At 42.1% G+C, this 25,990-nt stretch overlaps 1 protein-coding gene across 2 annotated transcripts in view; it reads left to right on the forward strand.

Annotated features, from left to right (window-relative positions):
- RASSF5 (Ras association domain family member 5) overlaps window positions 1-25,990 on the forward strand; it is a 98,432-nt gene that overhangs the window by 15,331 nt on the left and 57,111 nt on the right. Inside the window, exons 1-2 of one of the 2 annotated variants that reach the window (XM_035123671.2) lie at window positions 729-2,449; window positions 16,914-17,035. In XM_035123671.2, coding sequence (XP_034979562.1) covers window positions 2,296-2,449; window positions 16,914-17,035 — 276 coding nt within the window. In that variant the 5' untranslated portion in view covers window positions 729-2,295. Of the gene's footprint in view, window positions 1-728; window positions 2,450-16,913; window positions 17,036-25,990 lie in introns of those variants that run through there. The other variant, XM_060277129.1, reaches the window with a different exon arrangement.

Consider the following 25,990-nt stretch of genomic DNA (forward strand, 5'->3'; position numbering starts at 1 on the left):
GGAGGGAGGGTGTCTTTTGCATTGTAGCACCCAGTTGATACACTTGGATTGAAGGGGGCTACAATACTTACTTTTCCCTAGTAGGTTCCCTGCTAAAATTATGCACACCTGCAGCACTCTTAATATAATATGGGCATTCTTATCTTGCAAATATTTTCCAGGCTTATTGTTTCCTGTTACAATTGGTGTCAAGTTCAAGTACATGGCTAAATACTAATAACAAACTTCCAGTTAATGTTTATAGGCAAATAGGGCTTTGTTTTGTTCCTGCCTTTTTGTAGTTTGTTCAAGAAAAAAAACATTGTTCAGTTTTTAAGAAGCCAAATTTTTAAATGCACAGAGATCTTCCATTCGGTCTATTGCTTGTTTGAAAACAAGGCCATAATGAATGTGAGCATTGAAACAAAAAGAAAATATTGGTATATTTATATTCAATTTTACATAATCAAGGTATTGCAAATTGTTGTTTTGACTTTCAAAAGGCAATGGAATTTAATTGAGATACGGTAACCTTATCACTTCATAGCCATTATATAAATTGGTCCTTGATGGCTTAATATTTTCTGACCAAGCTGTTCAGTAGAGATTGGATATTCTTATCTAGGCCTGAGAGGGTTAAATGTCCCCCTAGGGTAGGCATGGCCAAACCTGGCCCTCCAGATGCTTTGGGACTACAATTCCCATCATCCCTGACCACTGGTCCTGTTAGCTAAGGATGATGGGAGTTGTAGTCCCAAAACATCTGGAGGGCTGAGTTTGGGGATGCCTGCCCTAAGGGTTGGGGTGGTTGTGATTGTCTGGAGAGTGAACCTTTTGTAAGACGTAAGACACAAGAGGTTAAGCCTTTTGTCCTACAGAAGAGTAGTAGTTAGGATTCTAAGGCTGCAATCCTTCAGTAAGCACCACTAAACTTAATGGGACTGAGTTAGTGCATAGGATTGTATTCTAAATATATTTCATGGATGTCTGCAGGTGTTTTTCTGATGGGGGTGGGGAGCAAATAAGCCAGTCAAATGTAACTAGCATCAAGGAACAGGTCTACCAAGTCTGGTAGATCTGATGGCTGAATTGAAGTGAGGTCTAGGTAGATCTGTCACCTGAGAAACTTGTATTACTGGCCTGACCTTTCATTGCTACTCAATGGGTAGGCCTGCTGTCCATCAATCAGTAGACCTGAGTATGCTACGAGACATGTCCATACCGATTACAGCAATGCTCACCAATATTTTGACAGTTTTGCTCTTCATAGCTACTCCTGACAACTTTTAGGCTACTTCTGACAACTTGTGGACAACTAGTAGGGAACATAATTTGAGGCTGAGGGCCACATTCCCTTCTGGGCAACGTTCCAAGGGCCACATGCCCATGGTGGGTGAGACTAGAGGCAAAAGTGGGTGGAGCAATGAATGGAAATGTTGCCTCTTTGTACAGAAAACTAATTTTTAAATGCATTCACACACGGCTCTGCATCCTCCATCTAGGCATGCATGAGGCATTACTGGAGTTCAAGGACTCATTCCAACCAAGGAAAAACACTTGGGGGCACAGCAGGGCCAATATGGGGTGTCACCTGGGGAGAGTTTTCAGAGAAGCCTGCAGGGCTGCATTTGTCCCTTTTGTCTGAGGCTCCCCACTCCAGCTAAGTACACTTAATTAGACTCAGTAGTGCTTACTTCTGAGGAATCCACTAAAAAAACAAAGGGGGAATATCATGCCATGTAGCTAGTTCTAGAACAGTGCTAAGATATATATTTATTGTCACAGAACAGCTGGCCTTGTATTTGTAGCTAATCACCTGTTTTAAACTTACTAATACCTTGGAGATGAAGAAATATGTTACTTGGCATATTAAGGTTACTGGTTTTTATTGTACTCTAAAATAATATTGAGATTAAACTAAAATGCTGACAGAAAATAGGAGCCAGCGGGCTGAGAATATTTGAAAGAAGCTTTCCAGAGAAAGGGATGGTTCCTGTTCTCTCTCATTACTGTAGCCTCTTCCGTTAGGTTGCTTTATCTTATCAGGCAAAAAGCCCCAGAAATAGAAAGTTTTCCATGCATTACAGGAGCAGTCATGGAAGTTTGTGGACTGTGGTGTGCACGTTTTTGTTATTTTTAAAAAAATGCTATACAAAAAAGTGAAGGGCAGGAGCTGAAAATTAACACTCTTCATTTTGCAACCTTAAGTTCCGGTGAACATGCATTTGCTGCTTCCAATAGCATTCCGCATTCAAGCACTGCCTGCCTGCCTGGGTTGCGTTTGCCAGAGGAGGCTATTGATCTTATGTTAGAAGAATGACAGAAGGGAAAGCAGAGGCTGCAGCTTGCTTTGGATTAGTAACAAAGAGAATCCGCAAGATCTTCAGGCATTTCCCTAAGTCAAAATCATGGTCCGAGGGTCTCCACCTTCAACTCAAGAGGCCCAGCAGAGAGGCCTTGCTGCCTAAAGGTAGGTTGAAATCATTCCAACAAACTTCTGCACCGATTCTAATAACAAACCACAAGATATGGGGTAGTGGCTACCAGTAATGTGTACTTTAGCTTTAGGTCGAAACAAAATAAAAAAATTCCTTCCAGCAGCACCTTAGAGATCAGGTGTTAGTGCCGAAATGTTGATGCAATTGGGCAGTCCAGTCATTATGGGTATAACAAAAACCTTCAGTAATGGGAACTTTTTTTTTGTTACAGCTCATACCAGGGGTGCCTCAGTAATGTAGTACATCAGTAAATGACTGCACTTTTGCTTTGATAATAATTTGGTTTCAAATGCTAGACTTCTAAATGTAATAATATGCCCCTTAATAATTTTCAAAGCATACCGTAATTTTGGTCCTTTTACCTATGTTGTGTTTTTCAGATCATACTTGGGCAAATGGAGTTACCAAGGCATTTTGTATATGGACTTTAATGCTGTAAGCAAATGTTTTTCTGGTGTTCCAATTGCCATTTAGAACTCACTGCTAAAGAGTACAAGAGGCTGAAAAACATTCAAAGTCAAGGGAAATATATTAGACATATTTCTGTGCTCTGTTTTACTGCTCATGCTAATGGCATCCTCCTGGATTCTGTTATTTTGAACATCAAACACTGAGTAGATACGATTTTCCCCCCTTCAGTAGCCTGTACATTGAAAAAACCATATGAACCTTAGTTTTCTAAGTATTTTATATAGGGAAATGACCTGTAAAATGAAGCCGAACCAGTTCTTTAGGGTGAGGTTGGCATGTTTGCTTCTAAATGAGCCTACCCTTGTTCATCTGTGACCTTTCAAGTTACTCAGAATCTCCGAGACGGGGAAAAGACTAACTTTAGATCCTTTCTAAAGGATAGGTAGAAGGGTTATATAAAACTCTAAATATGTTAAAATTACGTCGCTTTACTCTACAGAGTTCGTATTGATTCCTTGCTGCCCCAATTTCTTTCTTTCTTCAGTGTAAGACTGCATAAGTGATGTATCTAGGTAGAAGCCTGCCCATAATTTTCATCATTATGGATATCCCATGACCTTCACAGAAACGAGGTTTAGCAACTGACAGCATGAAATGGGAACTGCCTTAGTCTTTCAAACAGGCCAACAATTATTCAACAATCATTTCCCTTCATTTTTTTGCCTCTGAATATGAGATGGAGTTATGGATTTAATAAAATCAATCAAACATGGATAGCCTAACTGAGGCCAGTGGGACAGCTGTACTCAAGTGGTATCCTGCTGTGCAGTCTAGTATAAAGCTATCCGAATTTTCACCAACTAATTCTGATTTTAGGGTCTCAAGTAAGTGTGGGGATTTAATTATTTTTGGACCTTGTGGTTGAATTCAACATATTAAAGCACATCATTTGTTAAAATTGACAAAGAGGAGATCAGCAAGCTTTTAGGTGGGTTTCATCATTTGTCCTTCCTAGAAACATGGTGTGATGATGTCTGCCATTTTACAGCAATTATATATATATTTCAAGCCCAAATAATTGCTTTTTGCAGCCTTCTTTTTTACAAGCCAGGGAGAAACCTTTATTGGAATAGGTGCTTCTGTCTAGTAGTTTTTATGTACTTACTTCATTTTGGTTTTGGTTCTACAAATGCCATTATCTCAACAGAGCTATGTATGCTGTATCTTAATAAAAGTTGGTTTAGTCAATATTCCTGTTGGGTGTGTTCCAGCTCACTGAGTTTTAATGATTTATAATACAGAATTTCTATGTAGACACCAGACCTTCAAGAACAGATTTTCATGTATGGGGTGCATAAAGGCGTTGCTGCCACTTGCAAATATGAAAATAGACTCAGGTGTTGCTACTTTAAGAAACTGGGAGCTCTCCTGGTTGTGCTAAAATGTTTCCTTGTTGCATGGGGTATTTACATTGTAGTATATTGAAGATCAAGGTTCCCACAGACAGTATGAAAAGGCCATGGGATATTTAGTTCCCTAGTTTTAACTGGGAATGCAACTTACTCTATTGAAGTTGCATTGCGGAAAAAATTATTGGTTTTTTTTTAAAAAAGAAACAACACTTGAATATCTGTGTACAACGTTGTGTCTCGCTTCCAGTGGCTCTTTGTGAGCAACGTCATGTGGCTTCATTCTAAAGCATAGACTGAGTTTCTAAAATTAGCTTTCTCAGCAAGTCACTGAAGTGATTATGCCCATTCAGGAGGCGATAGTGACTACAGGAGTGTTGCTCTTAACCCCCTCCCCCGAAGAAATGCCAAATGGCTGCAAAAATGGATCACTGACACAGTAATGAAAATGTTAGGGTTTCAGAGTAAGCATGCATATTTTGACCTGGTTGTTTGCACTGGAGAACAATAAAGCCCAGATTCTTGAATTTTGGTTCAAGCTTAGTTAGCATGTATTTTAGCACTAGAATATATAAGGGAAGGTTTTGCACATATGAACAGAAGACTGACAAGCACTAAGACCAGTACTAAGAATGTACTTGCTAGCTAGAGACTAAATGGAGTAAAGGAGAAAGGCACTATAAAAGTGCCCTACAGCAGTGTTTCTCAACCAGTGTGCCTCCAGATGTTTTGGGACTACAACTCCCATCATTCCTGACCACTGGTCTTGCTAGCTAGGGATGATGGGAGTTGTAGTCCCAAAACATCTGGAGGCACACTGGTTGAGAAACACTGCCCTACAGTAGTACCTCAGGTTACGAACACGATCCGTTCCGGGTCGCAGTTCGTAACCTGAAAAGTTCGTAAGCTGAACCGCCATTTTGCGCATGCGCAAAGCGCTATTTTCACGCTTTGCGCACACGCAGAACGTTCGTGCGGCTGAAAATACTTCTGGGTTTGCGCAGTTTGTAACCCGAGTTGTTCGTAACCCGAGGTGTTCGTAACCCGAGGTACGACTGTATTCATTAAGTGTGGAGCCATAATGTGACAATTGCAACACTGACTTTTTAAACCAGACTTAGTGTTTTAATTAAGACCCTGATGTTGGGAAAAGACCCTGATGTTGGGAAAGATTGAGGGCACTAGGAGAAGGGGACGACAGAGGACAAGATGGTTGGACAGTGTTCTCGAAGCTACGAACATGAGTTTGACCAAACTGCGGGAGGCAGTGCAAGACAGGAGTGCCTGGCGTGCTATGGTCCATGGGGTCACGAAGAGTCGGACACGACTAAACGACTAAACAACAACAACAACAAGTGTTTTAATTCCATGGCATACCACTTTCCCCCTCCAATTGAGTTATCATTCTTAATAGCTTCTCAGACTTAATTAAACACATGGGTTGCATTGTCACAAGTTGCATTTCTCTGCAATAATGAATTATTGCTTTTTATGGAAATGCTTGGAGAGGGAAATGGCAAGCCTTTGTTTGAGTTGCGAGACAATACTTGTGCGGAAATAAAATACAGTGATGGCATGCAGGCCCTTTCAAAACAGAAGAGTATGTTAACCAAGGAAAATATTTAGAAAAGTGTGCATGTTCATGCTTGAAGTAATAACTTTCTGTAGAGGTCCAGCATTGTGCAATCAACTCAAATTATAATGCATCTAATGCAGTGGACCCTCGGGTTGTGAACGGATCCGTGCAGGAGGCACCTTCGCAACCCGTGTCTGTGTGTCAGTGCACGCGCGGGTCGCAATTCGGTGCTTCTGCACATGCACAAAGTGCAATTTAGCGCTTCTGTGCATGCGTGTGTCAAAACCTGGAAGTAACCCGTTCCGGAACTTCCGGGTTCGGCGCGGAGCACAACCTGAAGATACACAACTGAAGCAGCTATAACCCGAGGTATGACTGTAAAGGATTTGCATTTGGTATGTAGTTCCTTACAGAGGCACCATCTTAAGGAGATTGAGGGGGCCCATGCGTGATGCTGTGCAATGCCGCACAACACTACACAATGCCCTGATGTGTGTGTGATGCCAGGGGGCAGAACCTAACACCCCCTGAATATTGCGGGGGCTCAGCCCTCTTAAAAAATACTTTGGGGGCCTCGACCCCTAGAAGTTGGTACGCCTGGTTCTTTATATCCAGCTTTTCCTGTCATTCAGTTTGTACAGTACCGGTAGCTGCCTCAGTATTTTTTCTTGGGGTATCCTCATGCCTTGCCCATGCCTGTACCTGTACCTGAATATTTTTTTGTCTCTTTTGCTACTTCCGTGATTTCTGATGAAGCAGTATCTTCTGTTTATGTCTGGGGCTCACTAGCTGTCTTCTGCTTTTTGAAGTTGCTGGAGGTATCTATAACTAAACAAATAGAAACAGCCCTGTTTCTTGCCTTTCTTTCTGTGGAAACCTTATATTGACATCCCATGTGCCATTCTCTCACCCTTCAACCAATGAAAACAGTAGCACTAATTCTTTGTTTCCCAAGAAAAGTTCTTTTTTACTGATTTCCCCAAACTTTGTCATCACTTTTGGTTTCTATTCTGCTGGGTTACTTTTGGTTTCTAGTCTCGGCCACCCCCACCCCTACTTACCCCTCAAAAAACAGGTTCGGGTCCAGCAGTACCTGCAAGCTCCTCAACTGATCATAAAAAGGTGCTGCAATTCTTTATATTATCACTGTGTTTCTAGGGTATCCAGATCTTATAACATTTCCACAGCATCATTAGATCTGAACAGGTAGCATTCATCTGAGTTGCCTGCTGGACCAGGAAGATTTTCCTCCAGAAAATAGCAAAGAGTTAAAGTCTGGCAGCTACTCTCAGTAGGTTCCTTAAACCTCTCATAGATCACTCTAAACCTATTGTTGACTAGCTGGATTTGTGTGTGTCTGTTTACATTAAAAAATTAAGTACATTTAGGATTTGAGGGGGCAAGTGCCCCCCTGCAGAAACCAAAGAGTACAAACTAACCACTTAGGGGCAGGGACCCAAGTTTCAGGGAAATTGCATATCTGGTTTTATGGGAACGTATCATGAACATGCAGGGTTATTTCTGGTGATGTGGGACTTATAGAGAAGGTTTTGCTCATCTCTAATCTTAATTCCTTGCTAGATGGAAAAACACAGTGGAATATAGGGACATTAAGCTTTGCAATGGCAGGCAGAATTATAGCTGGCATAAATATTGGGTTTGGACTGTTTATGTATCTTACATACATTGTAGATGTCAGGAGAGAAAATAAAGAGGATGGACTAAAATTATCATTTTGTGTTGTTGATGCTAATGTGGCACAAAAATGGTGTGTGATGGGGCAACCAAGGAATCTCAAATTCTAATGCACTAGGGCTCAGATGTCCTACTGCTTCCGCCCAATATTTGATCCCCCCCTTTGCTTATAAGACTATTGAGCATGTAGCACAGCTTAATGCCAATGAGACCTCTCACTACCTGCTGTCTTAATTTGCACCTCAGAGACATGATAACTCAGCACATGCAAACTTATGTCATGCCATGCATATTTTGATTGCTTTAAGTACTTAGCAATACCCCTGGTGTGTGATCATGTAAGGACGGGAATGAATTTCTGTGTGTTGGAGTAAAAACATTTATTTACTGTCTTGTTGCTGTCTGATGTGTGCTGCTTTGCATCTCGTATACATACTGGTGATGTGTTAAAATAACCCTGAAATGGACATTCAGCATACATCGATGAATATGCCCTACTTTTCTTCATTCTGTTTGTTGCTGCAGCTGTGATACCATATGCCACTTGGTGCCCCAGGATAATTGTTTTAGGATCAAGATGTTAATGCTCATCAAGAGGTCAATATCATGCTTGGGTAGGCTAGAAGACTTTTGAATAAAGATGGGTGATCACCCACTTGCTTGTCCCCAAAATCAGTAGGATTCAAGTCAAATACTCCACCAATACCACCTTTTGATTATTATTTTTTTCAAATGTTCAGCTGGAAACCTTAAGTAATTCCATTTCCACATCCCTCTAAGCCTCACCACCTCTAGTTTTCCTACTTTAGCCAGCCAGGCAGCCATCTCCTCCAAGGTGAAACCTTCCACATACATTCCAGGGCTTGTTAGCCTGCACAAGGCTTCAGTTGCTTCTAACTCTCTGCAGAGACAACATCTTCTGTAGCAACCTCAGGAGGAGGACATTTCAGCCTTCCAGGCTCTCCTGGAGCTATCCAAGGTCCTGTCCTTGGCTGCTCTCTGCTTTGAATTGGTTTCTACTGCAAGCTTCCAGCTACCACCAAACTGGATGGGGAGGATAAGTCCTCTCCTCTCCAGTGCCACCGCTCCCAAAAATTATTAGATAAGTTGGAGAGAAACAGGCGTTTGGCTCTTCAGGTTTTGAGTTGACCCAGAAAGTGCCTTGAGCTGTTAGTTTAGAGAAGACCCTCCCCTGGATGCTGGCCCATACTTCCCTATAAGTAGGCTAAAGGACCAAACCACACATGACATTACTAAGCACCTTGTTTGCCCTGGAGTGAAAGCTTTTTGTGTCATAGATTGAGTCCCCTGCACTAACAACCAGGAACCTGGCATGGTGGGGTTGGGGGCTTAAACTTTTAGCTCCCTGATGAAGGCCCGATCCAGGTTGGAGTGAATGAGAGCTTCCTTCCCCAATGCAAACAACTGCATGTGCTGAGGCCACAGCAGGACTGTCCAAAAAGATATTACAACAATCCACCCTTTGAAAAATGAGTGGAAACAAAAATGGGAAGAGAAGTTAACTAGAATGTGTAACATGCTGTTGAATAGCCAGAAGGTGAATGAGAAAGCATATAGGAGGAAGTGAGAGAAAGATCTAAAGAAAATAGCTCTGGAGGAAGTCTTGGAATTTTTGCACGCACAAGGCTTGTGGTTTTCAGTGCTAACTGGATCTAAAGACAGTTTCCTGAAAATGAGTAAACAATAGAATTTAACAACACGGAAGATGTGAAAAATACTATAAGAGGTAAAAGGAAAATGTTGGGCACACCAGCAACCCTAGAGGTTTCTGCAACATGTGGAGTGTAAAAAAGAATATTAAAAAGCTGCTAGATTTTGGAAGATGGTGCCATAATTAGTAGTTGTTCCAGGCAAAAGTAGAAATGGACCCAGTTAAACTTCGTTAATAGTTAATAATAGTGCACTAGTGAAGAGACCAATCCCCATATTATTTATACTTTTTACTATAACAGGAATTGAATATGCAAGATGGTTGAAAAGTAATGGAAGCTTCTCTATCACAATACTGTTGGGGAGAATATGGAAGCTGATAGAAATTAAATGGACTGTTCTTGTGAAAGATTCTGAGAATTAGAAGAAAAAATTAAATAGCTGGGTTCTGGCAGTTCAGTACATTAGACAAAAGATTGGATTAAAAGATTCAGAAATAGATTTTTTGTTATTATGAAGTATTGGAGTAATAAGAAGGGAAATGTAATGTAAAAGTGTTGATGGATGTTTTCCTTTCCTTTCTCACCTTCCTTCTGATTAATGGAAACCCATTTAGCATTAGTGTGTAATTACAGCCATGGGCACCTGCATGGCCCCACAGTATGCCAACATCTTCATGGCAGATTTAGAACAACGTTTCCTAGACTCCTACCCACTCAAACCTCTCTTGTACCTACGATACATTGACGATATTTTTATTATCTGGACACATGGACAACAGACCCTGGAAACCTTCCACCAGACATTCAATGACTTTCACCCCACCATCAACCTAACAATGAACCAATCTATGCAAGAAATACATTTTTTGGACACTACTATAAAAATACAGGATGGACGTATAGACACCACCTTATACAGAAAACCAACTGACCGACACTCAGACCAACATGGCTACCTACCTGTAAATAAGGAGATGCCATGTAGTAAGGCAAAGAGAAAGTTGCAGTGTGTGTTAATTTTGTTTCATCCTTCCAGGGTCTCACATTCCTAATATGTCTGCTGTGTTACTAATCATACATTTATAGTGTTCTTATCTGGACCTTAAATGTCCTTAGTACCTGGCATCTTCCCTGTTGGTGTTCTTAATATTTCTAATGGTATTAATACTAATACTTCCTGGGTTTTGCACTTGCATCTTTTGTATTTCATGAAGCAATGCTATATGTTAACGGTTTTGTATTGTACATATAATTATAATAATTCATTTAAAAATACACTAAAATACCTTTAAATGTGCATTTCTGTCTTTGCCATATGCACACTCCAGCAGGCGGGGAGAGATGCTGAAAAGAACTGGAAGTTTTTAAGGTTTCTAGAGGCACCAGACGCCTTGCACCACACCTGCCAAAATTCCTTCTTTGGCCTAGCAATTAAAGGTGCAGTAGCCTTTCATTCAGCCACCCTCGAAGTGGCACATGTGAAATACTTAGCTTCGGACAAATGTTCATGATTTTGGATGTATATATATATATATATATATATTGCATGGGTGGAGCAAAAGCTCAACAACTTTTTGTTTCCATATTTTTACCTCCTGAAATATGGCAACCCTACTTGAGCTTAATTAGTTGTTGAAATGGCTAGGTATGTATTTCAGCCCAAGGTGGTGACTTGAGCTCTGGAATGAAAAGCTTGCTAGCGTTGCATTAGTCCTGGAAGTTCATATAATGTGTACATTCATGTTTGAGTGTACACACTTATTGTTCGACTTGGGAATGCTCTTGCACCTTATTTATTGATTTGAAAGTGGATGTTGTGCCCATTCATGCTGCAAAACTCAGAGTTCATTATATGAAATGCATATAAAGTGGGTGAGAGAGAAGCTGCCTGCAAGAGCAATAAAGCCTTTAATTTATTTTTACAAGGTTTCAGTTAAATGTGTGCTCATATTGGGGTAAGTCTGGAATTGATGCTGTTGTCTGGATTTGATGCACAGATAAGCCCTGCATACTTGAACAAAATCTCCCCGAAAAAGTACTTGATGAGCATATCATACTGGATAAATTAATTGATACATTGCCTCTCCTCTTTTGAGTTTGTGAATGCACTAGTCAGCTTCAGAAGTTCCTGGTGCCAATTTTGCTTTTGGTCCCCAAGTGAAAAATCAGTAGAAGCATATTTAGTAATGCGTCTGCAAAATTCTCTGCTTAAACCAGGGGTGGAGAAACCCCTTTTAGATGGCAGGCCAGATCCAGTGATGAACACATTTGACAGGTGGGTGGGTTGTCCACCTGTCCATTCCAGCATGTCATATGATGTCAGGTGGAGCTGCCAAATAGCTGAAACAGTGCAGCATGCATTTAGTGCTAAATTTTAATGGCGCTGAATGAAAGCCACACGTGCAAAGGAACAAGTGGGAGTGCTCACTAAGACTACCAATTGTTCCTTTGCAGCTGTGACTTTACCCAACTCACACCTGATGATATGGCTGTGGGGTAACAGTCTCTTGAGCCAAACATTCCCCATGCATGACTTAATAATGTATGTTGGAGGCTGATCTGACTTGCATTGGGACGCTAGAGCTGTCTTTTCCACTCTTCCTGGCTTTAGGTTAGTATCAAGGCATGGCTTTGGCGAAAGTGGAGGGTGAACTGTGCCAGCCTTCATCCCTCTCCTGCTTTCTAGATATTTCCTCGTTTGGGAAGTGTGTGTGTGTGTGTGTGTGTGTATGCCACCTTGGGGCAGGTAACCTCAAAGTGGTATAAAATAAAATAAAGTAGTTTGGAAAATACAGTGATTCAAAGAAACAGCAACAAACAAAATCTCCCAACAAGAGTCAGATATAAGCGTACTATTCGGCTGGCCTGCCATAATAAACAAACAAACAAACAAACAAACAAACAAACCCTGCCCATCTAGCTGGGTTTCCCCAGCCACTCTAGGTGGCTCCCAACAGAATAATAATAATAATAATAATAATAATAATAATAATAATAATAAATAAAGCGATAAAAAATCAAACATGAAAAACTTCCCTAAATAGGGCTGCCTTCAGATGTCTTCTAAAAGTCAGAAAGTTATATAAAGTGGCCTTCCCTTCACTAGGAACTAGGAAGCTCTCCTGCAAAACACCAAAGAAAGTGTCCAGGCCGGTCACGATAATTTAATTTTAAATTATTTTATATCCAAAGTACAAAAACAAAGAACAAGATGAAACAAAATAAAGGATTGTATCATGATAAATTGAGCAATTGAACAACATATTAAAGTGAGATAAGGCACATGGAGAAAAGAGGGGACAAAACGTAAATTCATTGGCCTAGACCCGGTCGCCCAATGTAGGCGTTCCCATAATACAGCAAGGATGGGGAACCTGGTACCCTCCAGAAGTTGTTGGACTTATGCTCCCATCAGCCTGAGCCAGCATGGTCAGCTGTCAGGGATGATGGTGTTGGAGTCCAACTTGGTCTGGAGAGCTACAGGTTCCCTGTTCCTGCATTAGGAGGATCGTTAACATGAGAGAATCTCACCTGAGCAGGTTCCTCAGATGAGTCATGAAAGATTCATGTCCAAATGACTGCTTTATTCCCCCCCCTGAAATATATCTTTATTGTTTAAAATTATAAGACAAACATAAACATAATCACATACAGAACACATAAAACATACACTAATAAACAATAATAAACCTATACCTTAGATTACACCTTTATAACAATAATTCATATTTTCCACAAATTATATTCTAAACAAAACTCATTGAAAATGACTTCCAATTATTTCCAATTGACTGCTTTAAGTGGAAAATGATTATAGGGGACCCAGGTGGCGCTGTGGGTTAAACCACAGAGCCTAGGGCTTGCTGATCAGAAGGTCAGCGGTTTGAATCCCTGTGACGGGGTGAGCTCCCGTTGCTCGGTCCCAGCTCCTGCTGCTCGGTCCCAGCTCCTGCCAACCTAGCAGTTCGAAAGCACGTCAAAGTGCACGTAGATAAATAGGAACCGCTACAGCGGGAAGGTAAACGGCGTTTCCGTGTGCTGCTCTGGTTCGCCAGAAGTGGCTTTGTCATGCTGGCCACATGACCTGGAAGCTATACCCCGGCTCCCTCGGCCAATAATGCGAGATGAGCGCGCATGCCACCTGTTCAGGGCGAGAGGCGGCGGCGGGGGAAGAGCTTCTCCCGCCACCGCCTCCTGCCTGCCTCCCCCGACATGAGATGGCACTTATGCCGCTGGTGCGCAGCGAGGCGGCGGGGGAGAGAAGTGCTTCTCCCCCCGCCGCCTCCCGCCTGTCTTCCCCGGTGGTGCGGTGCGGTGGCTCCAGGGGACGGAGCCGAATCGCAGCGGGCGCTGCTTGCCCCCACCTGTCTTCCCTGAGCCAAGGGGAAGACAGGTAGGGACAGGCGCCACACTGCCGCGTTTCGGTTCCGTCCCCCCTGGCGAAGGAAGATTAGCTGTCAGCTTCCCACGCTGACAGCTGATCTTCCTTTGCCGCTTTCTATAGCCGCACTTCGCAAGACGAAGCGGCGGCCATAGAAAATTTCGTCGCCTTACGAATGCCTCTTGCAACGCAAAACTCTTTCGTCTAGCGAGTTTTTTGTTGTGTGAGGCATTCGTAAAGCGAGGCACCACTGTATTAAAAAGCAGGTGTGAGGGATGGAGAAACTCAACATCATCTACAAAGTTACGCTGTACTTAGAGCAGCCACCTCGGGATAAATTAATATATTCTAAAGTGGTGTGAGAAATAGGATTGCTAGTAAACAAGGTAGCAAAACCTAGCCAGTAGGAGAGAAGAGTAATCATTTTCCACTTAAAGGTAAAGGTAAAGGGACCCCTGACCGTGTCGGGGGAGGCAGGCGGGAGGCGGCGGCGAGAGAAGCTCTTCCCCCGCCGCCGCCTCTCGCCCTGCACAGGTGGCATGGAGCGCAACTTCAGAGACCCCTGAAGCTGCGCTCCGTGTTGGGGGAGGCAGGCAAGGCGGTGGCTGGGAGAAGAGAGCTCCTCCCCCCGCCCCCTTGCACACAGCCGGCATCGGACGGGGCTTCGGAGACCTTCTCCAAAGCCCCGTTGCATGCCGCCGCCAGTCCCCAGAGCCTATAGGAACGCATTGATTACGTTTCAATGCATTCCTATGGGAAACTGGGACTCGCTAGACGAAAAATTCGTTACACGAATTGACCCGTGGAACGAATTAATTTCGTCTAGCGAGGCACCACTGTACCTTATTTTCCACCCTTGGAAAATGCCTTCTCGCCTCGCCACCTGGTCTCTCATGTTCATAACTGAGTTGTTTACAAAATGCTCACAGTTTGTTGAATATAGCAAAAGGACTCCTGATACCAAAATAAGCGCTCGCTTCTGTTCTGTGGCAGCTGCATTTTTAACAGCACTTTGCATTCCAGGAGCTAATATGCATTTCTGAGAACAGACAGATAGAGAAATGCCGGGTAATTACTGTTTCGCTTTTGAAGCCTCCACCACGATATACTACAGTACTAGAGTACATTATACAGATTTAGTGCAGTGGTAGATGCCAAGCACAATAAACATTTTGCATTCTGGAATGTATCTGAATGCTGAATAAGTTCGTTTTGTTCCTTCACCTTTCCTACTCTACAGCTGCTCCATGTGCCTGAAAAACCCACATCTGATTGTTCTGCTGATTTTGTTCATATCTAAAGCAAGTGGGGAACATATTCCCTGATGGGAGCCCAGCTCCTCTTTTTGTCCTGGAAATATATACATGTTAATAACTTGATCCTAAACATGTCTACTTGGAAGTAAATTCTGAGCTCTGTGGGACTGATTTCCTAGGTGACATGCTTGGGAGGCAGTATGGTGTAGTGGTTAGAGTTCTGAACTAGGACCTGGAAGACTAGGGTGCAAATCCCCATTGAGCCAAGAAGCCCACTGGGTGACCTTGGGCCAGTCACTACCTCTCCCTGCCTAACTTACTTCATGAGATTGCTGTAAGGATAAAATGGAGAGGGGGGAAAGTTTATACGCCACCTTGAGTTCCTTAGAGAAAATATTAAGCAATAGTGATTTAAAAACCAAGGGTGTAACATTACTACTGCATAGTTTCTGGTTTTATGATATACAGTTTACTTGTGTGTGAATGCAGCTTAAGTACCCATATTCAGTGAGATAAATGTTGGTTCCCCCACACTTCCAAAATAATATTTTTTACAAGTGTATGGACAGTGGTCTGTGAGATTTCCTATTATCTGCAGCAGTACGTTAAAGAATTACAGCTTTTCTCCCTCCTCAAGTTATCACTTTTGCGTGAGAGGAATTGCTTGCTATTCCCATGAAAGCAGCGTTTAATGGCCTGCATATACCGTGGCCAGCTGCCTTTACATTTTCATTTTTAATTACAGCGCTTTGCAGGCTTTTGGGTTTATTGATTTCTTTACTTCTCTCCCTCCCGCCTAACTCTGAATCCCACGTGCTGTCTCCTACAAGCCATTTGACTCCCTAGCACAGCTTCTTTGCATAAAAGGAATAATGTTTTATTTCTACAGCCATGAATTTTGATGAGAATGAGAAGGCAGCTGATGCTCTCCAATATTAACTGGAGGGCTGTGTGCTGTGCTGTGTGTAGCATGTTAATTTTCACTGATTTTACTGCCCCTGATTTTACTGATGACCCATTCACCTAAGAGCTTGCTCAGATCACAGCTACTCATGTCAAAGGTATCGTAATAAGATCATACCTGAACTGTACACACTGGGTCGATTGAATGTCATGGATTGCGTCCAAGGGATTATAGGAATTATAGTTTGGTGAGGGGGTTGGAACTCTGTGTAAGGCAGTGGTGGGGAACCCAGAGGTTGTTAAACTCCCATCAGGCACAGCCACCATGGCCAGTGATCAGGGATGATGGGAGTTGTAGTGCAGCAACATTGCCGTCAAAGCACATCAGTGCTGTTATAGGGATGGAGGAGAATTTTGCTCTGTCTGCATTTTTAAGTGCATTGATTTAATTCATACCTCTGAGATTAATACACAGATCAGAAAATAATAGCCTTCAGATTTTGCACTTCTTTGGATTTTTCAGATGCAATGCCAAAACGCATACTTCAGTCATTTTTAGACATTTACTGTGGCAAATGCCAGTGTAATCATGCCACGAAAAGCCTCAAATTTGTAGTCTAAATGCTACTTTAGATTATGAAGCCTGTCCTGTCAACTTGATTTCCAGAAGGATTTTACCTTTGCGGATGGTTGGTGTGTGTGTGTGTGTGTGTGTGTGTGTGTGTGTGTGTGTGTAGCAGCTCCAAATGAGACACTAACATGGGACTGGATGCTGAATAACTATGGTGCCCATGGTTATGGGGTGTATGAAAGACTAGTAATTGCTTCTTTATCTGTAGTTATGTAAAATATGTGTATGGGATGTTTAAGATGTCCCCTATTAGGTTTGAAAGACATTTTTGTGAGATAATGTAAATTTCACCATGTATTTCTATGTATTCTGAAAACCTGATTGTTCAGTTTGTGAATTCAGTCTTTAGATATCTTGGCTGTCTCTCCCCCCCTCCCCCGCCCCTTATCCCTCCACACATTTTCTCCATCTTAAAAACTTCAAAATGCACACATTGAATCAACCTATGATTGCTATTGAACCCATGTCCTAATTTGGGTTCAATTTGTTTTTCCTCCCTAGACTGCAAGTACACATGTCACCAGGAATGCAGAAGCCTCATCCAGCTGGATTGCAGCCAACAGGAAGGACAGACTCGCAGCAAACCTTCTCCAGAAAATACCCTAACACAAAACTACAGCCAGGTATGTACTGCAGTGTTCCCATGATGCTTGAGGAAGAAAATGGAACAAAGTGATTTGCATCTCTGGAAGCCAAATGGTGCCAGCATGCAGGGAGAGCTCATTGACAGGTTTTTGCACACACACTGTGAATGGTATCTCAGCAAAGCAAGGGGCCTCTAATTTCTGCCTTTCCCATATCTGTTTGTTGGGCTGGCGTTTCTTCAGATAGATAAGGCAATGCTTCTGAATGAGACAATCCTAAGGCTTGCCTTCACAACAAATAGCCGTTCTATGCTTAAGATTACACATAAGGTCAAGTCAGACAATTGGCATCTTACCTGCTGTAGCACCTCCTGTTTTAGAAGCTAAGTACTAGTGTTAATGTGAAAGTAAGTAGGATTCATCCTGTTACATTGGTAGCCCAGGTATTTTGTTTCATGGGCCAAGCGGCATGCAGGGTAATAAAATCAAGAATCATTCGTTCGCTCTCGGAGCAATCTGGTAAAAGTAGCAGGATGTATTTCTGAGCGTCTTTTGTCCTGCAGTAAAACTAACAGGGCAAGTTGCCTTCATACAGGGTGTTGATCATGGCAATGGGACTCCCACTGTAAAATCTCTGCTCTAAACAGAGGGTTTTTGAGGGCAGCCTGTCATTAAGAGGTGTGCACACCACATGCAGATTTCTCTTGAGATTGCACTCTCCTAAAATGCAGTCCCAAAGCATTATATTTGCTATAATGAAGAATGCAGCACTTTTCTAATGGGGATTCAAGGATTAAAAATGCATGGGTCTTATTGGAACGAGGGAGATGGAAACATAAATTGGAGCTTTAGACATTGCCCTCATCTATTCCTTGGAGCTGAGTATGGTCTGCCCTTTTCTTCATCTGAGGCAGGCCTTGCTGAAAATGAATTTCTTGCCTCATGGGAAATGCCAAATCTCTCATAACACTTTTCATGCAGTATCAGTCTGAAATATTCAAGTTTTGATCTTTAATATTCTGTGTATGGGAAAGCCAAAGCCTTTTGTTCCTGTGTCCTTTCTTTTGTGTGTGTTTGGTTTTACTGTGAACACAAGGATCTTCTGCTCTGTGATTTCAATGCCTTTCAGTGGAATTTGTGCAGGACAAAGTTACGGGGCGTGTGCCTAGTGCAGCTGAAACAAAACCTTTCCGCCCTTCTCTATAACAAATTCCTTATCTCATATTCTGTTGTGAATATCCAACATGTCTGATAGGCTTTTGTCTTTGCTTGCTGCATACACACACTTTGTGATGTGGATAAAACGTGCATTTTCAGGGTTGTTTTACAGATTCTTCAAAGGAAGTGTTTCTCCTCTCCCTGCCAGTGGCAAAAGTATTCTCCACCCAGGTTTAAATGGCATATCTACATGATCAATGCCAAAAAGGCATTTGGCCTTCTTTGCACAAAGTACCTCTCCAGTTTTTATCATCACGTCCTGAAGAAGTTCTAACTCCACGGGGAAAATTTTAATTGTTCTTTTACAACAAAGAGCATCTTACAAACCGAAGAGCAGGGTGCCACGTCAAGATCAAAGCTTTCTTATGAGTACAAATAGAATGTCATTGCCATGCCTGTAATAATTTGTTGTTACCCAGGAATTCTGAAAAAAAAGCTATGGAATAATCTCCAGCGCTGCATAATTTGTCTAATGTAGTTGTCTGTTGATTTTGTATGGCCCTACATGTGAAAGCAAGCCAGCTCCGAATTGTTGCTGCACCTCTTGAAAAGGGTAGTGACATCTTTGATTGGTACTTGATCTGGTATATACTGTACCTGCAACTTTAAAATCTGTTCTGGTTAGCAGTATTTACACTCACATTAAGCATTTCTGCAAGGATGGTGAATGTGTGTCTTTTTAGATGTTATTGGACTCCACCTCCCATCAGCCCCAGCCAGCATGGCCAGTGGTTAGGGATGATGGCAGCTGTACACAAACAACATCTGGAGGGCTACCGTGCTCTAATGGAGAAATCAGTGGAGCTAAATGTATTTGTTTAGTTTGTTATACAAATTTAGAACAAACTGAAGTGAAAAGTCATCCAATAGGTTTTTGACAGCAGCTGTGCAACCCAATTTAGAAAACACTTGAGGTATCCCACCACAGTGTCCAGCTTTTGGCTTGTTTCTATGAAGTTCAGACACAGAAAATATCTTAGTAGGGTGTGCACTAGATTTGCTTAATCCCAAGCAGAAGCATTGCATTTTGGAAGGATTCTGCGCTTCTTGGAGGTGAAGTGTGATCCGTAACCAAACAAGGGTCCTCAAAGTACCTTGCAACACCTTGGTGATTCAGTCAGTCACACACACACACACACACACACACACACACACACACACTCACACGCTGCAGACAACTTGTCTGCTGAAAGCAATGAGCTAATGTCTCTAAACCTTTGCCATTTAAGGCAGGGGAGAGGTGTGATGGAGGGAAAATGCCAGTGTGAGAAGGCAGAGGAGGGAGCTCTGCTGTGACAGACAGATCAGACAACTTGTGATCAGAGGGAATTATTTTACCAGGACTTTTCAGTCCCAGTCCTTTTTGAGGCATGATGGTGGTGGGATGTTGAAGTAAATGATATTGGTGCATTTGCTCTTCCACAAGTTTGGATGGATTTTTCCAATTGTCACTCCAGCTTAAATCAAAATATTTTGCTTACCTGTCTGTGCGCAGTATTGTGTGGGGCCCTTATCTAACATCATTGAATAAGTCTCCACAAACAAAAATGATAGGGGAGGGGAAGCAAATCCCTCTTCGTTTCCCTCCCCAGCCCCACCATCAGTGCTAAGACACCTAGGATGTGGATTGGAGGTGGGTATCAATGGCCACCCAGGATAGAAGGCCTGGAAGCCTCTGTATACAGAAAAGTAGCCCTCTAGGAGGTATGGTCTGTGAGTTCAGTGCTACAGCAACTGAGATTATTTCAGTAAATCTAAAGTGAAATGAAACTCAAATGGATTTCCCCCCTCCAGCTTTGATACCAAACCATGTTCCTGCCCAAACCCACTGACCAGCACCAGAACCAGTGGTGGTGGGTAACTAGGTAGGTCACAGGAATGTTGCGTGTAAAGAAGCCTGACCTAGATGCCTGAACTGAGTGTGACTTCTCCCTCAGGAAATACTCGTCTAAAGATGAATTCTCCCATGTTGACGTTGTTGCCTCAGAAATGTTCTGAACAGTCTGATTGGATTATGCCGGAGAAAGTGACAAACTGTAAACCCTGGGTGCTCGTGTTTGGGCGTCAGGTAAGCCATGGCTAATGGTTCACTGCGAACATGCAGATTATTCCTCCTCACTCGTGAGTGGGATCCATCAACCGCATCCTTGACTTAACATTATACATGAACTGGGGATTCTGTTTTGTTTCACTTGGCAAGCCGAAAACACACCTTGGTTTTAGATTGTACTTCATGTGGAGCAAAACAAACCATGGTCCCTGGTTCGGATATCATGCTAGGTCAACCATGGTTTGTTGCTTCTGCTCACTAGCAGAGATGAGCAAAATGTGAGTGACCTGCATGTGCATGGTGAATCATTAACCACAGCTTAATGTGACATGTGAATGCCTTCTGTCTGTCGATCTCAGTGTTGTCCACTCTGACTAGCAGTAACTTTTTCCAGATATCAGGTAGAGGTCTACCAACTTATCCTTCTAGCTAGAGATGCCAGGGTTGAATCTGTGGCCTTCTGCATGTAGAAAACAGGAGCTCTATCATTCATCTATGGTGCCCACTCTGATCCATGCACACATTTTTCTCATTTATGCTCAAAAGTAAGCCTTCACTTATATACCGGTAGTAATATCCCAAGGCTTGATTTTTGAGACCTCTTATGCTGGTGCTAGGATTTTTCTTTTAGTTCATGCTCCATAGCTGAGGCTGTAAAAATATGCAGAGAGATGGGTTATAAAATGTGACCTGTGGGTTAATTGTTTATTATATTTACATTATGCCTTTCCTCCAAGGAGCTCAAAATGACATACATTCTTCTCCCACTCATCAATTTATTCTCATAACAATCCTCTGAGGTAGGTTTGGCTGAAAGACAGTGATTGGCACAAGGTCACCCAGTGAACTTCATGGCAGAGTGAGTGGGGATTTGAGCCCCCTGGTCTTCTAGATCCTATTCCAATGCCTTACCCACTAGGCTGCACTATATATGTTTGAGCCTCCATTTGCGAAAGGCATGTATGTGGCTTGTTCATAGAGCCAGATTTGTTGCCTTATAAGGCCTCTTAAATCTCAAGAGCTATAGACATGCTAAGAGACATTTGAACAATTTGCTTTCAGGCTCAGTCTCCTCATCCATAAAATGGGAACAGTGGTGACCTGCCTCCATAGAGAACAAACCAAATAAAGACTGTGTATAACATATTGTGCATTGAAAAGTCTCTGTGAGTGCTAGAGTGGAAGATATTGGCTTTGGATCTTGCAAAATTCTGCATGTGTTTTGGGGTCCAAGATGCCGAAATGGAATGAAAAATGAAGTGTTTGATGGGAAACTTATGGACATGATAATACCTTGGAGGGCAGCTATTTCCCTGGGAGAAAATGTTTCAATTGCATACATTTTAGAGGCCTTGCACTCCTCGGTGAAGTTAGATGCTTACTCGCCTTCTGACAGGCAGCTCTTATTTTTCACTGTACACAGTAGCTAAATGTTTTACCCAGAAGCAGCACTTGGGGGAGCTGGAAGGCAAATGAATGTAGTTGCAGGCAGGTATAGCTTAATGAGGAAGGTACTGTGCAGTGACAAAGGTGTCTTGGCAGCACTGGGGAGCAAAGCAGACTTTTGCAAAACAGCTTTTGCAAAGCCACAGCGAAATGCCACCTCCCCAGTTTCTATTGCATGTACTGGCATTTGAAATTTCCCTGTTTCATGTTGAGCAAACTTCAGAATGCATCATTAGAGTTCAGCTGTTTCTATAGTATGACTGCTTGAATCTTCCACTCGACTAGAGAGCAGGTGGCTCTCCATTGATATGTCCAAATGCAAAGTTGGTGACATCTAAAAGATACTTAGTCCGTAATCGAAACCCCCTTTTTGGCAGGCCGGGGGGTGGGTGGGTTAGGAATGGGTTAGGCAGAGGTGTAGGAAGTACTCCTGGTGAGGTCCCCAGTGACATTCTGGGGGCGGGTAGAGGGAAGGACTGAGGTAGACTGGGAGAGTCACTGGATTCTGATCCAGCCCCAATGGCATCCCTTGATGGTATCGGAAATGTTCTCATCCTAATCACTTGATTTGCCTGCCCCGGTCGGACTTGACTTTTAAAAATTTAACATCCCCTTTAGGTATTTATATTTGACTGTGAGAGAGAGACAGACACAGGTAAAATTGGCAATAGATTTTGTTGTTGTTGAGTTTCTCTGTGTAGAGCCCATCCAGCAGAGTGGATGTCAAGTTTATTTGATAGTTGTCAGAAGAGCTAATGACAATTATCTCCAATAATCAAAAGTTCATTAATATGGCATCAGATTTGTTCTACAAGTATGGCCAAGAGATTTAGGCTACAGTAAAGTGCATACCTTGGAGCAAGTCCCAATGAATTCTATGGGGCTTACTTCTGAGTAGACACTTACAGGATAGCAGTGAAGCTCCTGACTCCACCTCTTTTTCTAAGTCATCAAATATGGCTGCGAAATGATTTTTGATTCCCCTCAGACAGTCAGTTCTCCTCAGGATGACGAGAATATCCATTAAAAGTACATTATCATTCTGCTGACACAGCAAGATCAAATATTAAGCACTGAATGGGTGTGTCAGGATGTGCCTGAGATCACAATACAGATTTCAGAACATCTGTATTATTGACTGTACCTAAAGCAATATAATGAACTAGCGGTATGTTGTCACTTCAGAACACTGGTTGCAGCTATAAAAAAATTGACTTAAGCGTATTGTAATCTTTGCTACTACTAAGAAAAATTCTCTTCAACAATAATAAGCTGATAGCAGAAGGCTAAATTTGTGGTCGCTTTCAACTGAATGATATTTGAGCTTCAACTGCTGATAGGGTTTTTAATAATAATAATAATAATAATAATAATAATAATAATAATAATAAATTGTACAGTTTTGGTGATTTTAACTGACTCATTGGCCAAGGTAATGAGTGTCACTTTCTGTCATGGCTTTTGCTGTCAGTAAGAATTACACCAGTAAATTCTATTAAGTCACTTCAGTCAACTAATCTATTTACAGCCTGTTCACAGCTCCTTATACGATCAGTGAAAACAGTTGGTCCTGGCAAGTATTAACCGCTCTTAATCTTAACCTGATAACTGCCATTTGTCCAGATTTTAATTTGTCTGAATTAAGTTTAAGATGTATTTTAATTAATTGATGCCTGTTTTTATGTATACTGTGTTATTTATATGATGTTAGCCGCTCTGAGCCTGGTTCCGGCCAGGGAGGGCAGAGTACAAATAAAATGTATTATTATTATTATTCATAATAATATTAATTAATTAATCACACATATTTACCTTGCCTTCTTTTGAAGACTGGGGCAAGTATTGTATGAAAACTATAAAATGAAGTTGTTGGGTTTTTTAATAAAAAGTTTAAATGGCTCAACCACCCAGCCTTTATAGATCAGGTTGAGTCAAGTGGTGCTACATCACTTCTGGAAGATGCTGTAATGATGCCAAACTTTCCAGAGTATTATGGTCGAAGTCAGGGCTGGTAAACTTATGCCTCTCCAGATGTTGTTGGACTCTAAGACCCATCACTCCCAGCCAGAAATACCCATTGTTGAGGGATTATGGGAATTGTTGTCCCATCAGCATCTGGTGAACCACAGGTCCTTCATCCCTGGCCTGTGTAATGGGGTGCATTTGCCACAATCAATCAGGAAGACAAAATGGGTAAGGTCTGTCATTGCCAGAAGGCAAGCAAAGACGTGTAAGTTGACAGTAGGTTGTGTGGACACTCTTCTGTGTAGCAAGATCGAGGAAGATGGTGGCTCAGCACTGGGCACTAAATCTGGCTGCTAGAGTCACTGATGTGAAATTCCTAGCAGTCTACAGTTCACCATCAACAGCAAGCTGGAAAAATATATATATGTAGGGACAGTTTTCCTGCCCCAACATGACATTTCTTTCAGGTTATTTAGCTCTTGCAATTTTGCCTTAATTTTTCAGCAGTAATGGTTCATGTCAAAATCCATTATACCAGCACTATTAAATTCATGCTTTTCTACAGTTTCCCCCCACCTTGGGCTCATTTTATGTATACAGCTGGTGCAGCAGCAGCTCAGGGACACAGTAGTTGTGAATTGGTGTGTGTGTGTGTGTGTGTGTGTGCATGTGCACACGTGTATGGATGGGAGGGAGAGAGGAAGGAAGGGAGGGAGGGAGAGGGAATCACAACTAAAGACCTGACAGATGGCCATCCAACCTTTGTTTAAAGAACCTCCAATGAAGGAGAGTTCACCACTTTCTAAGGAAGTCCATTCCACTGTCAAGCAACCCTTATCATCAGAAAACTATTCCTATTAGTCAAAAATCTCATTTCTTGTAATTTGAATCCATTGGTTTAGGTCCTACCTTTCTGAGCAGCTGAAAAGAAGCTTGGTTCATCTTCCCTGTGACAGCCCTTCAGATAAAGAAGATGGTTACCATGCCATCTCTGCCTTCTATTCTCCAGGCTAAACATAACCAACTCACTCGACCATTCCTCTTAAGGTTTGGTTTGCAGGCCCTTGATCCTTTTGTTCACCCTCCTCTGCTCATGTTCCAGCTTGATAATATATTTCGTAAACTTGGTGCCCATAATTGAATAGCAGTAGTGTGACTTTCCTTGATGTGGACTCTCTACTTCTGTTGATGCAGGCTATAATTACATTAGCCCTTTTTTGCAGCTTTTGTGTGTGGACTTGCACATGCGCGCGCGCGCACACACACACACACACACACACACACACACATGTATGCACTTATGTTACCCCAATATATGTTTTTGCCCTGGATCTTTCCAAAGGGTTTAATAATTATTTTTTGTTTAATTACTGGAGTGTCACAGATTTTTCTACTGATTTTTCAACACTACCTTCTTCTACCCATAGTGTAGAGGTTGTCATCCTGGCTTCCTCAGATGTCCATGAGGTCCCCTTTCATGCCGCTCCCCTCTGCTTAAATTAGGCTTGAAAGGAACATTATGTTGTATCTGATAGACTAGGTTGTGGTTTGTGCTTGGTTGCAATTCATGTGTTTCTGTACAGTTTCTCTAGTCTTCTAATGTGGCCATGGGTCCCAAAAAGCTAGCAATCCCTTCCACAGGGTCTCAGCAGAGTGCATACACCCCGATGGAGTCTGATACTTCAGGTGCTTTGTAGATTTGTAAATTCTAATTCCATCTCAAATGAGGCTAAGAAAAGCTTCTCATATATTTTGAGCTCGCACTGTATTCTGCATTTTTGTTCAGTTCGAAAGTTCAGACCTGGCAATCATTCTGAAAAGCAAAGAGAGACTGTGCGAGAACCTAAATTTAGACATAACCAACTGCAAGCAATGGTTTTTTTGTTTTTTGTTTTGTTTCTTGCTTCCTATTCCTTTCCTCCCTCCCCAAAGCTATACGTTAAAATAAAATTTTAAATAGAACTACCATTGAGACTTGAATTGTTTTGACAGCACAGGGGAGCTATATACATACATATGCAGAGATTCTGGTGTGTGTTCCTAGCATATCAGAGATTCTTCCCAGCAGAATGTGTATTAAAACAGCCTGTTTCATCTTCAGAGTGACAAAACAGTCAATACATTGTTGATGGTCCCAATAATAAAAATACAGGCAGTGAGGCATTCCCATTCATCATTTTGACACTTCCTTGGTGTGCTGCCTGGTCCAGCCCATGAGGGAGGAGCCTTCTTTGCCAAATGTACTCTAGGAAGGAGGAAATGCCAGAGGCTTGAACAAATGCAGAGTCCATTTTAGGGGGTGAATGGTGCAAATC

This window comes from Zootoca vivipara, chromosome 7 (genome assembly GCF_963506605.1).
Source record: "Zootoca vivipara chromosome 7, rZooViv1.1, whole genome shotgun sequence".
NCBI lineage: Eukaryota > Metazoa > Chordata > Lepidosauria > Squamata > Lacertidae > Zootoca > Zootoca vivipara.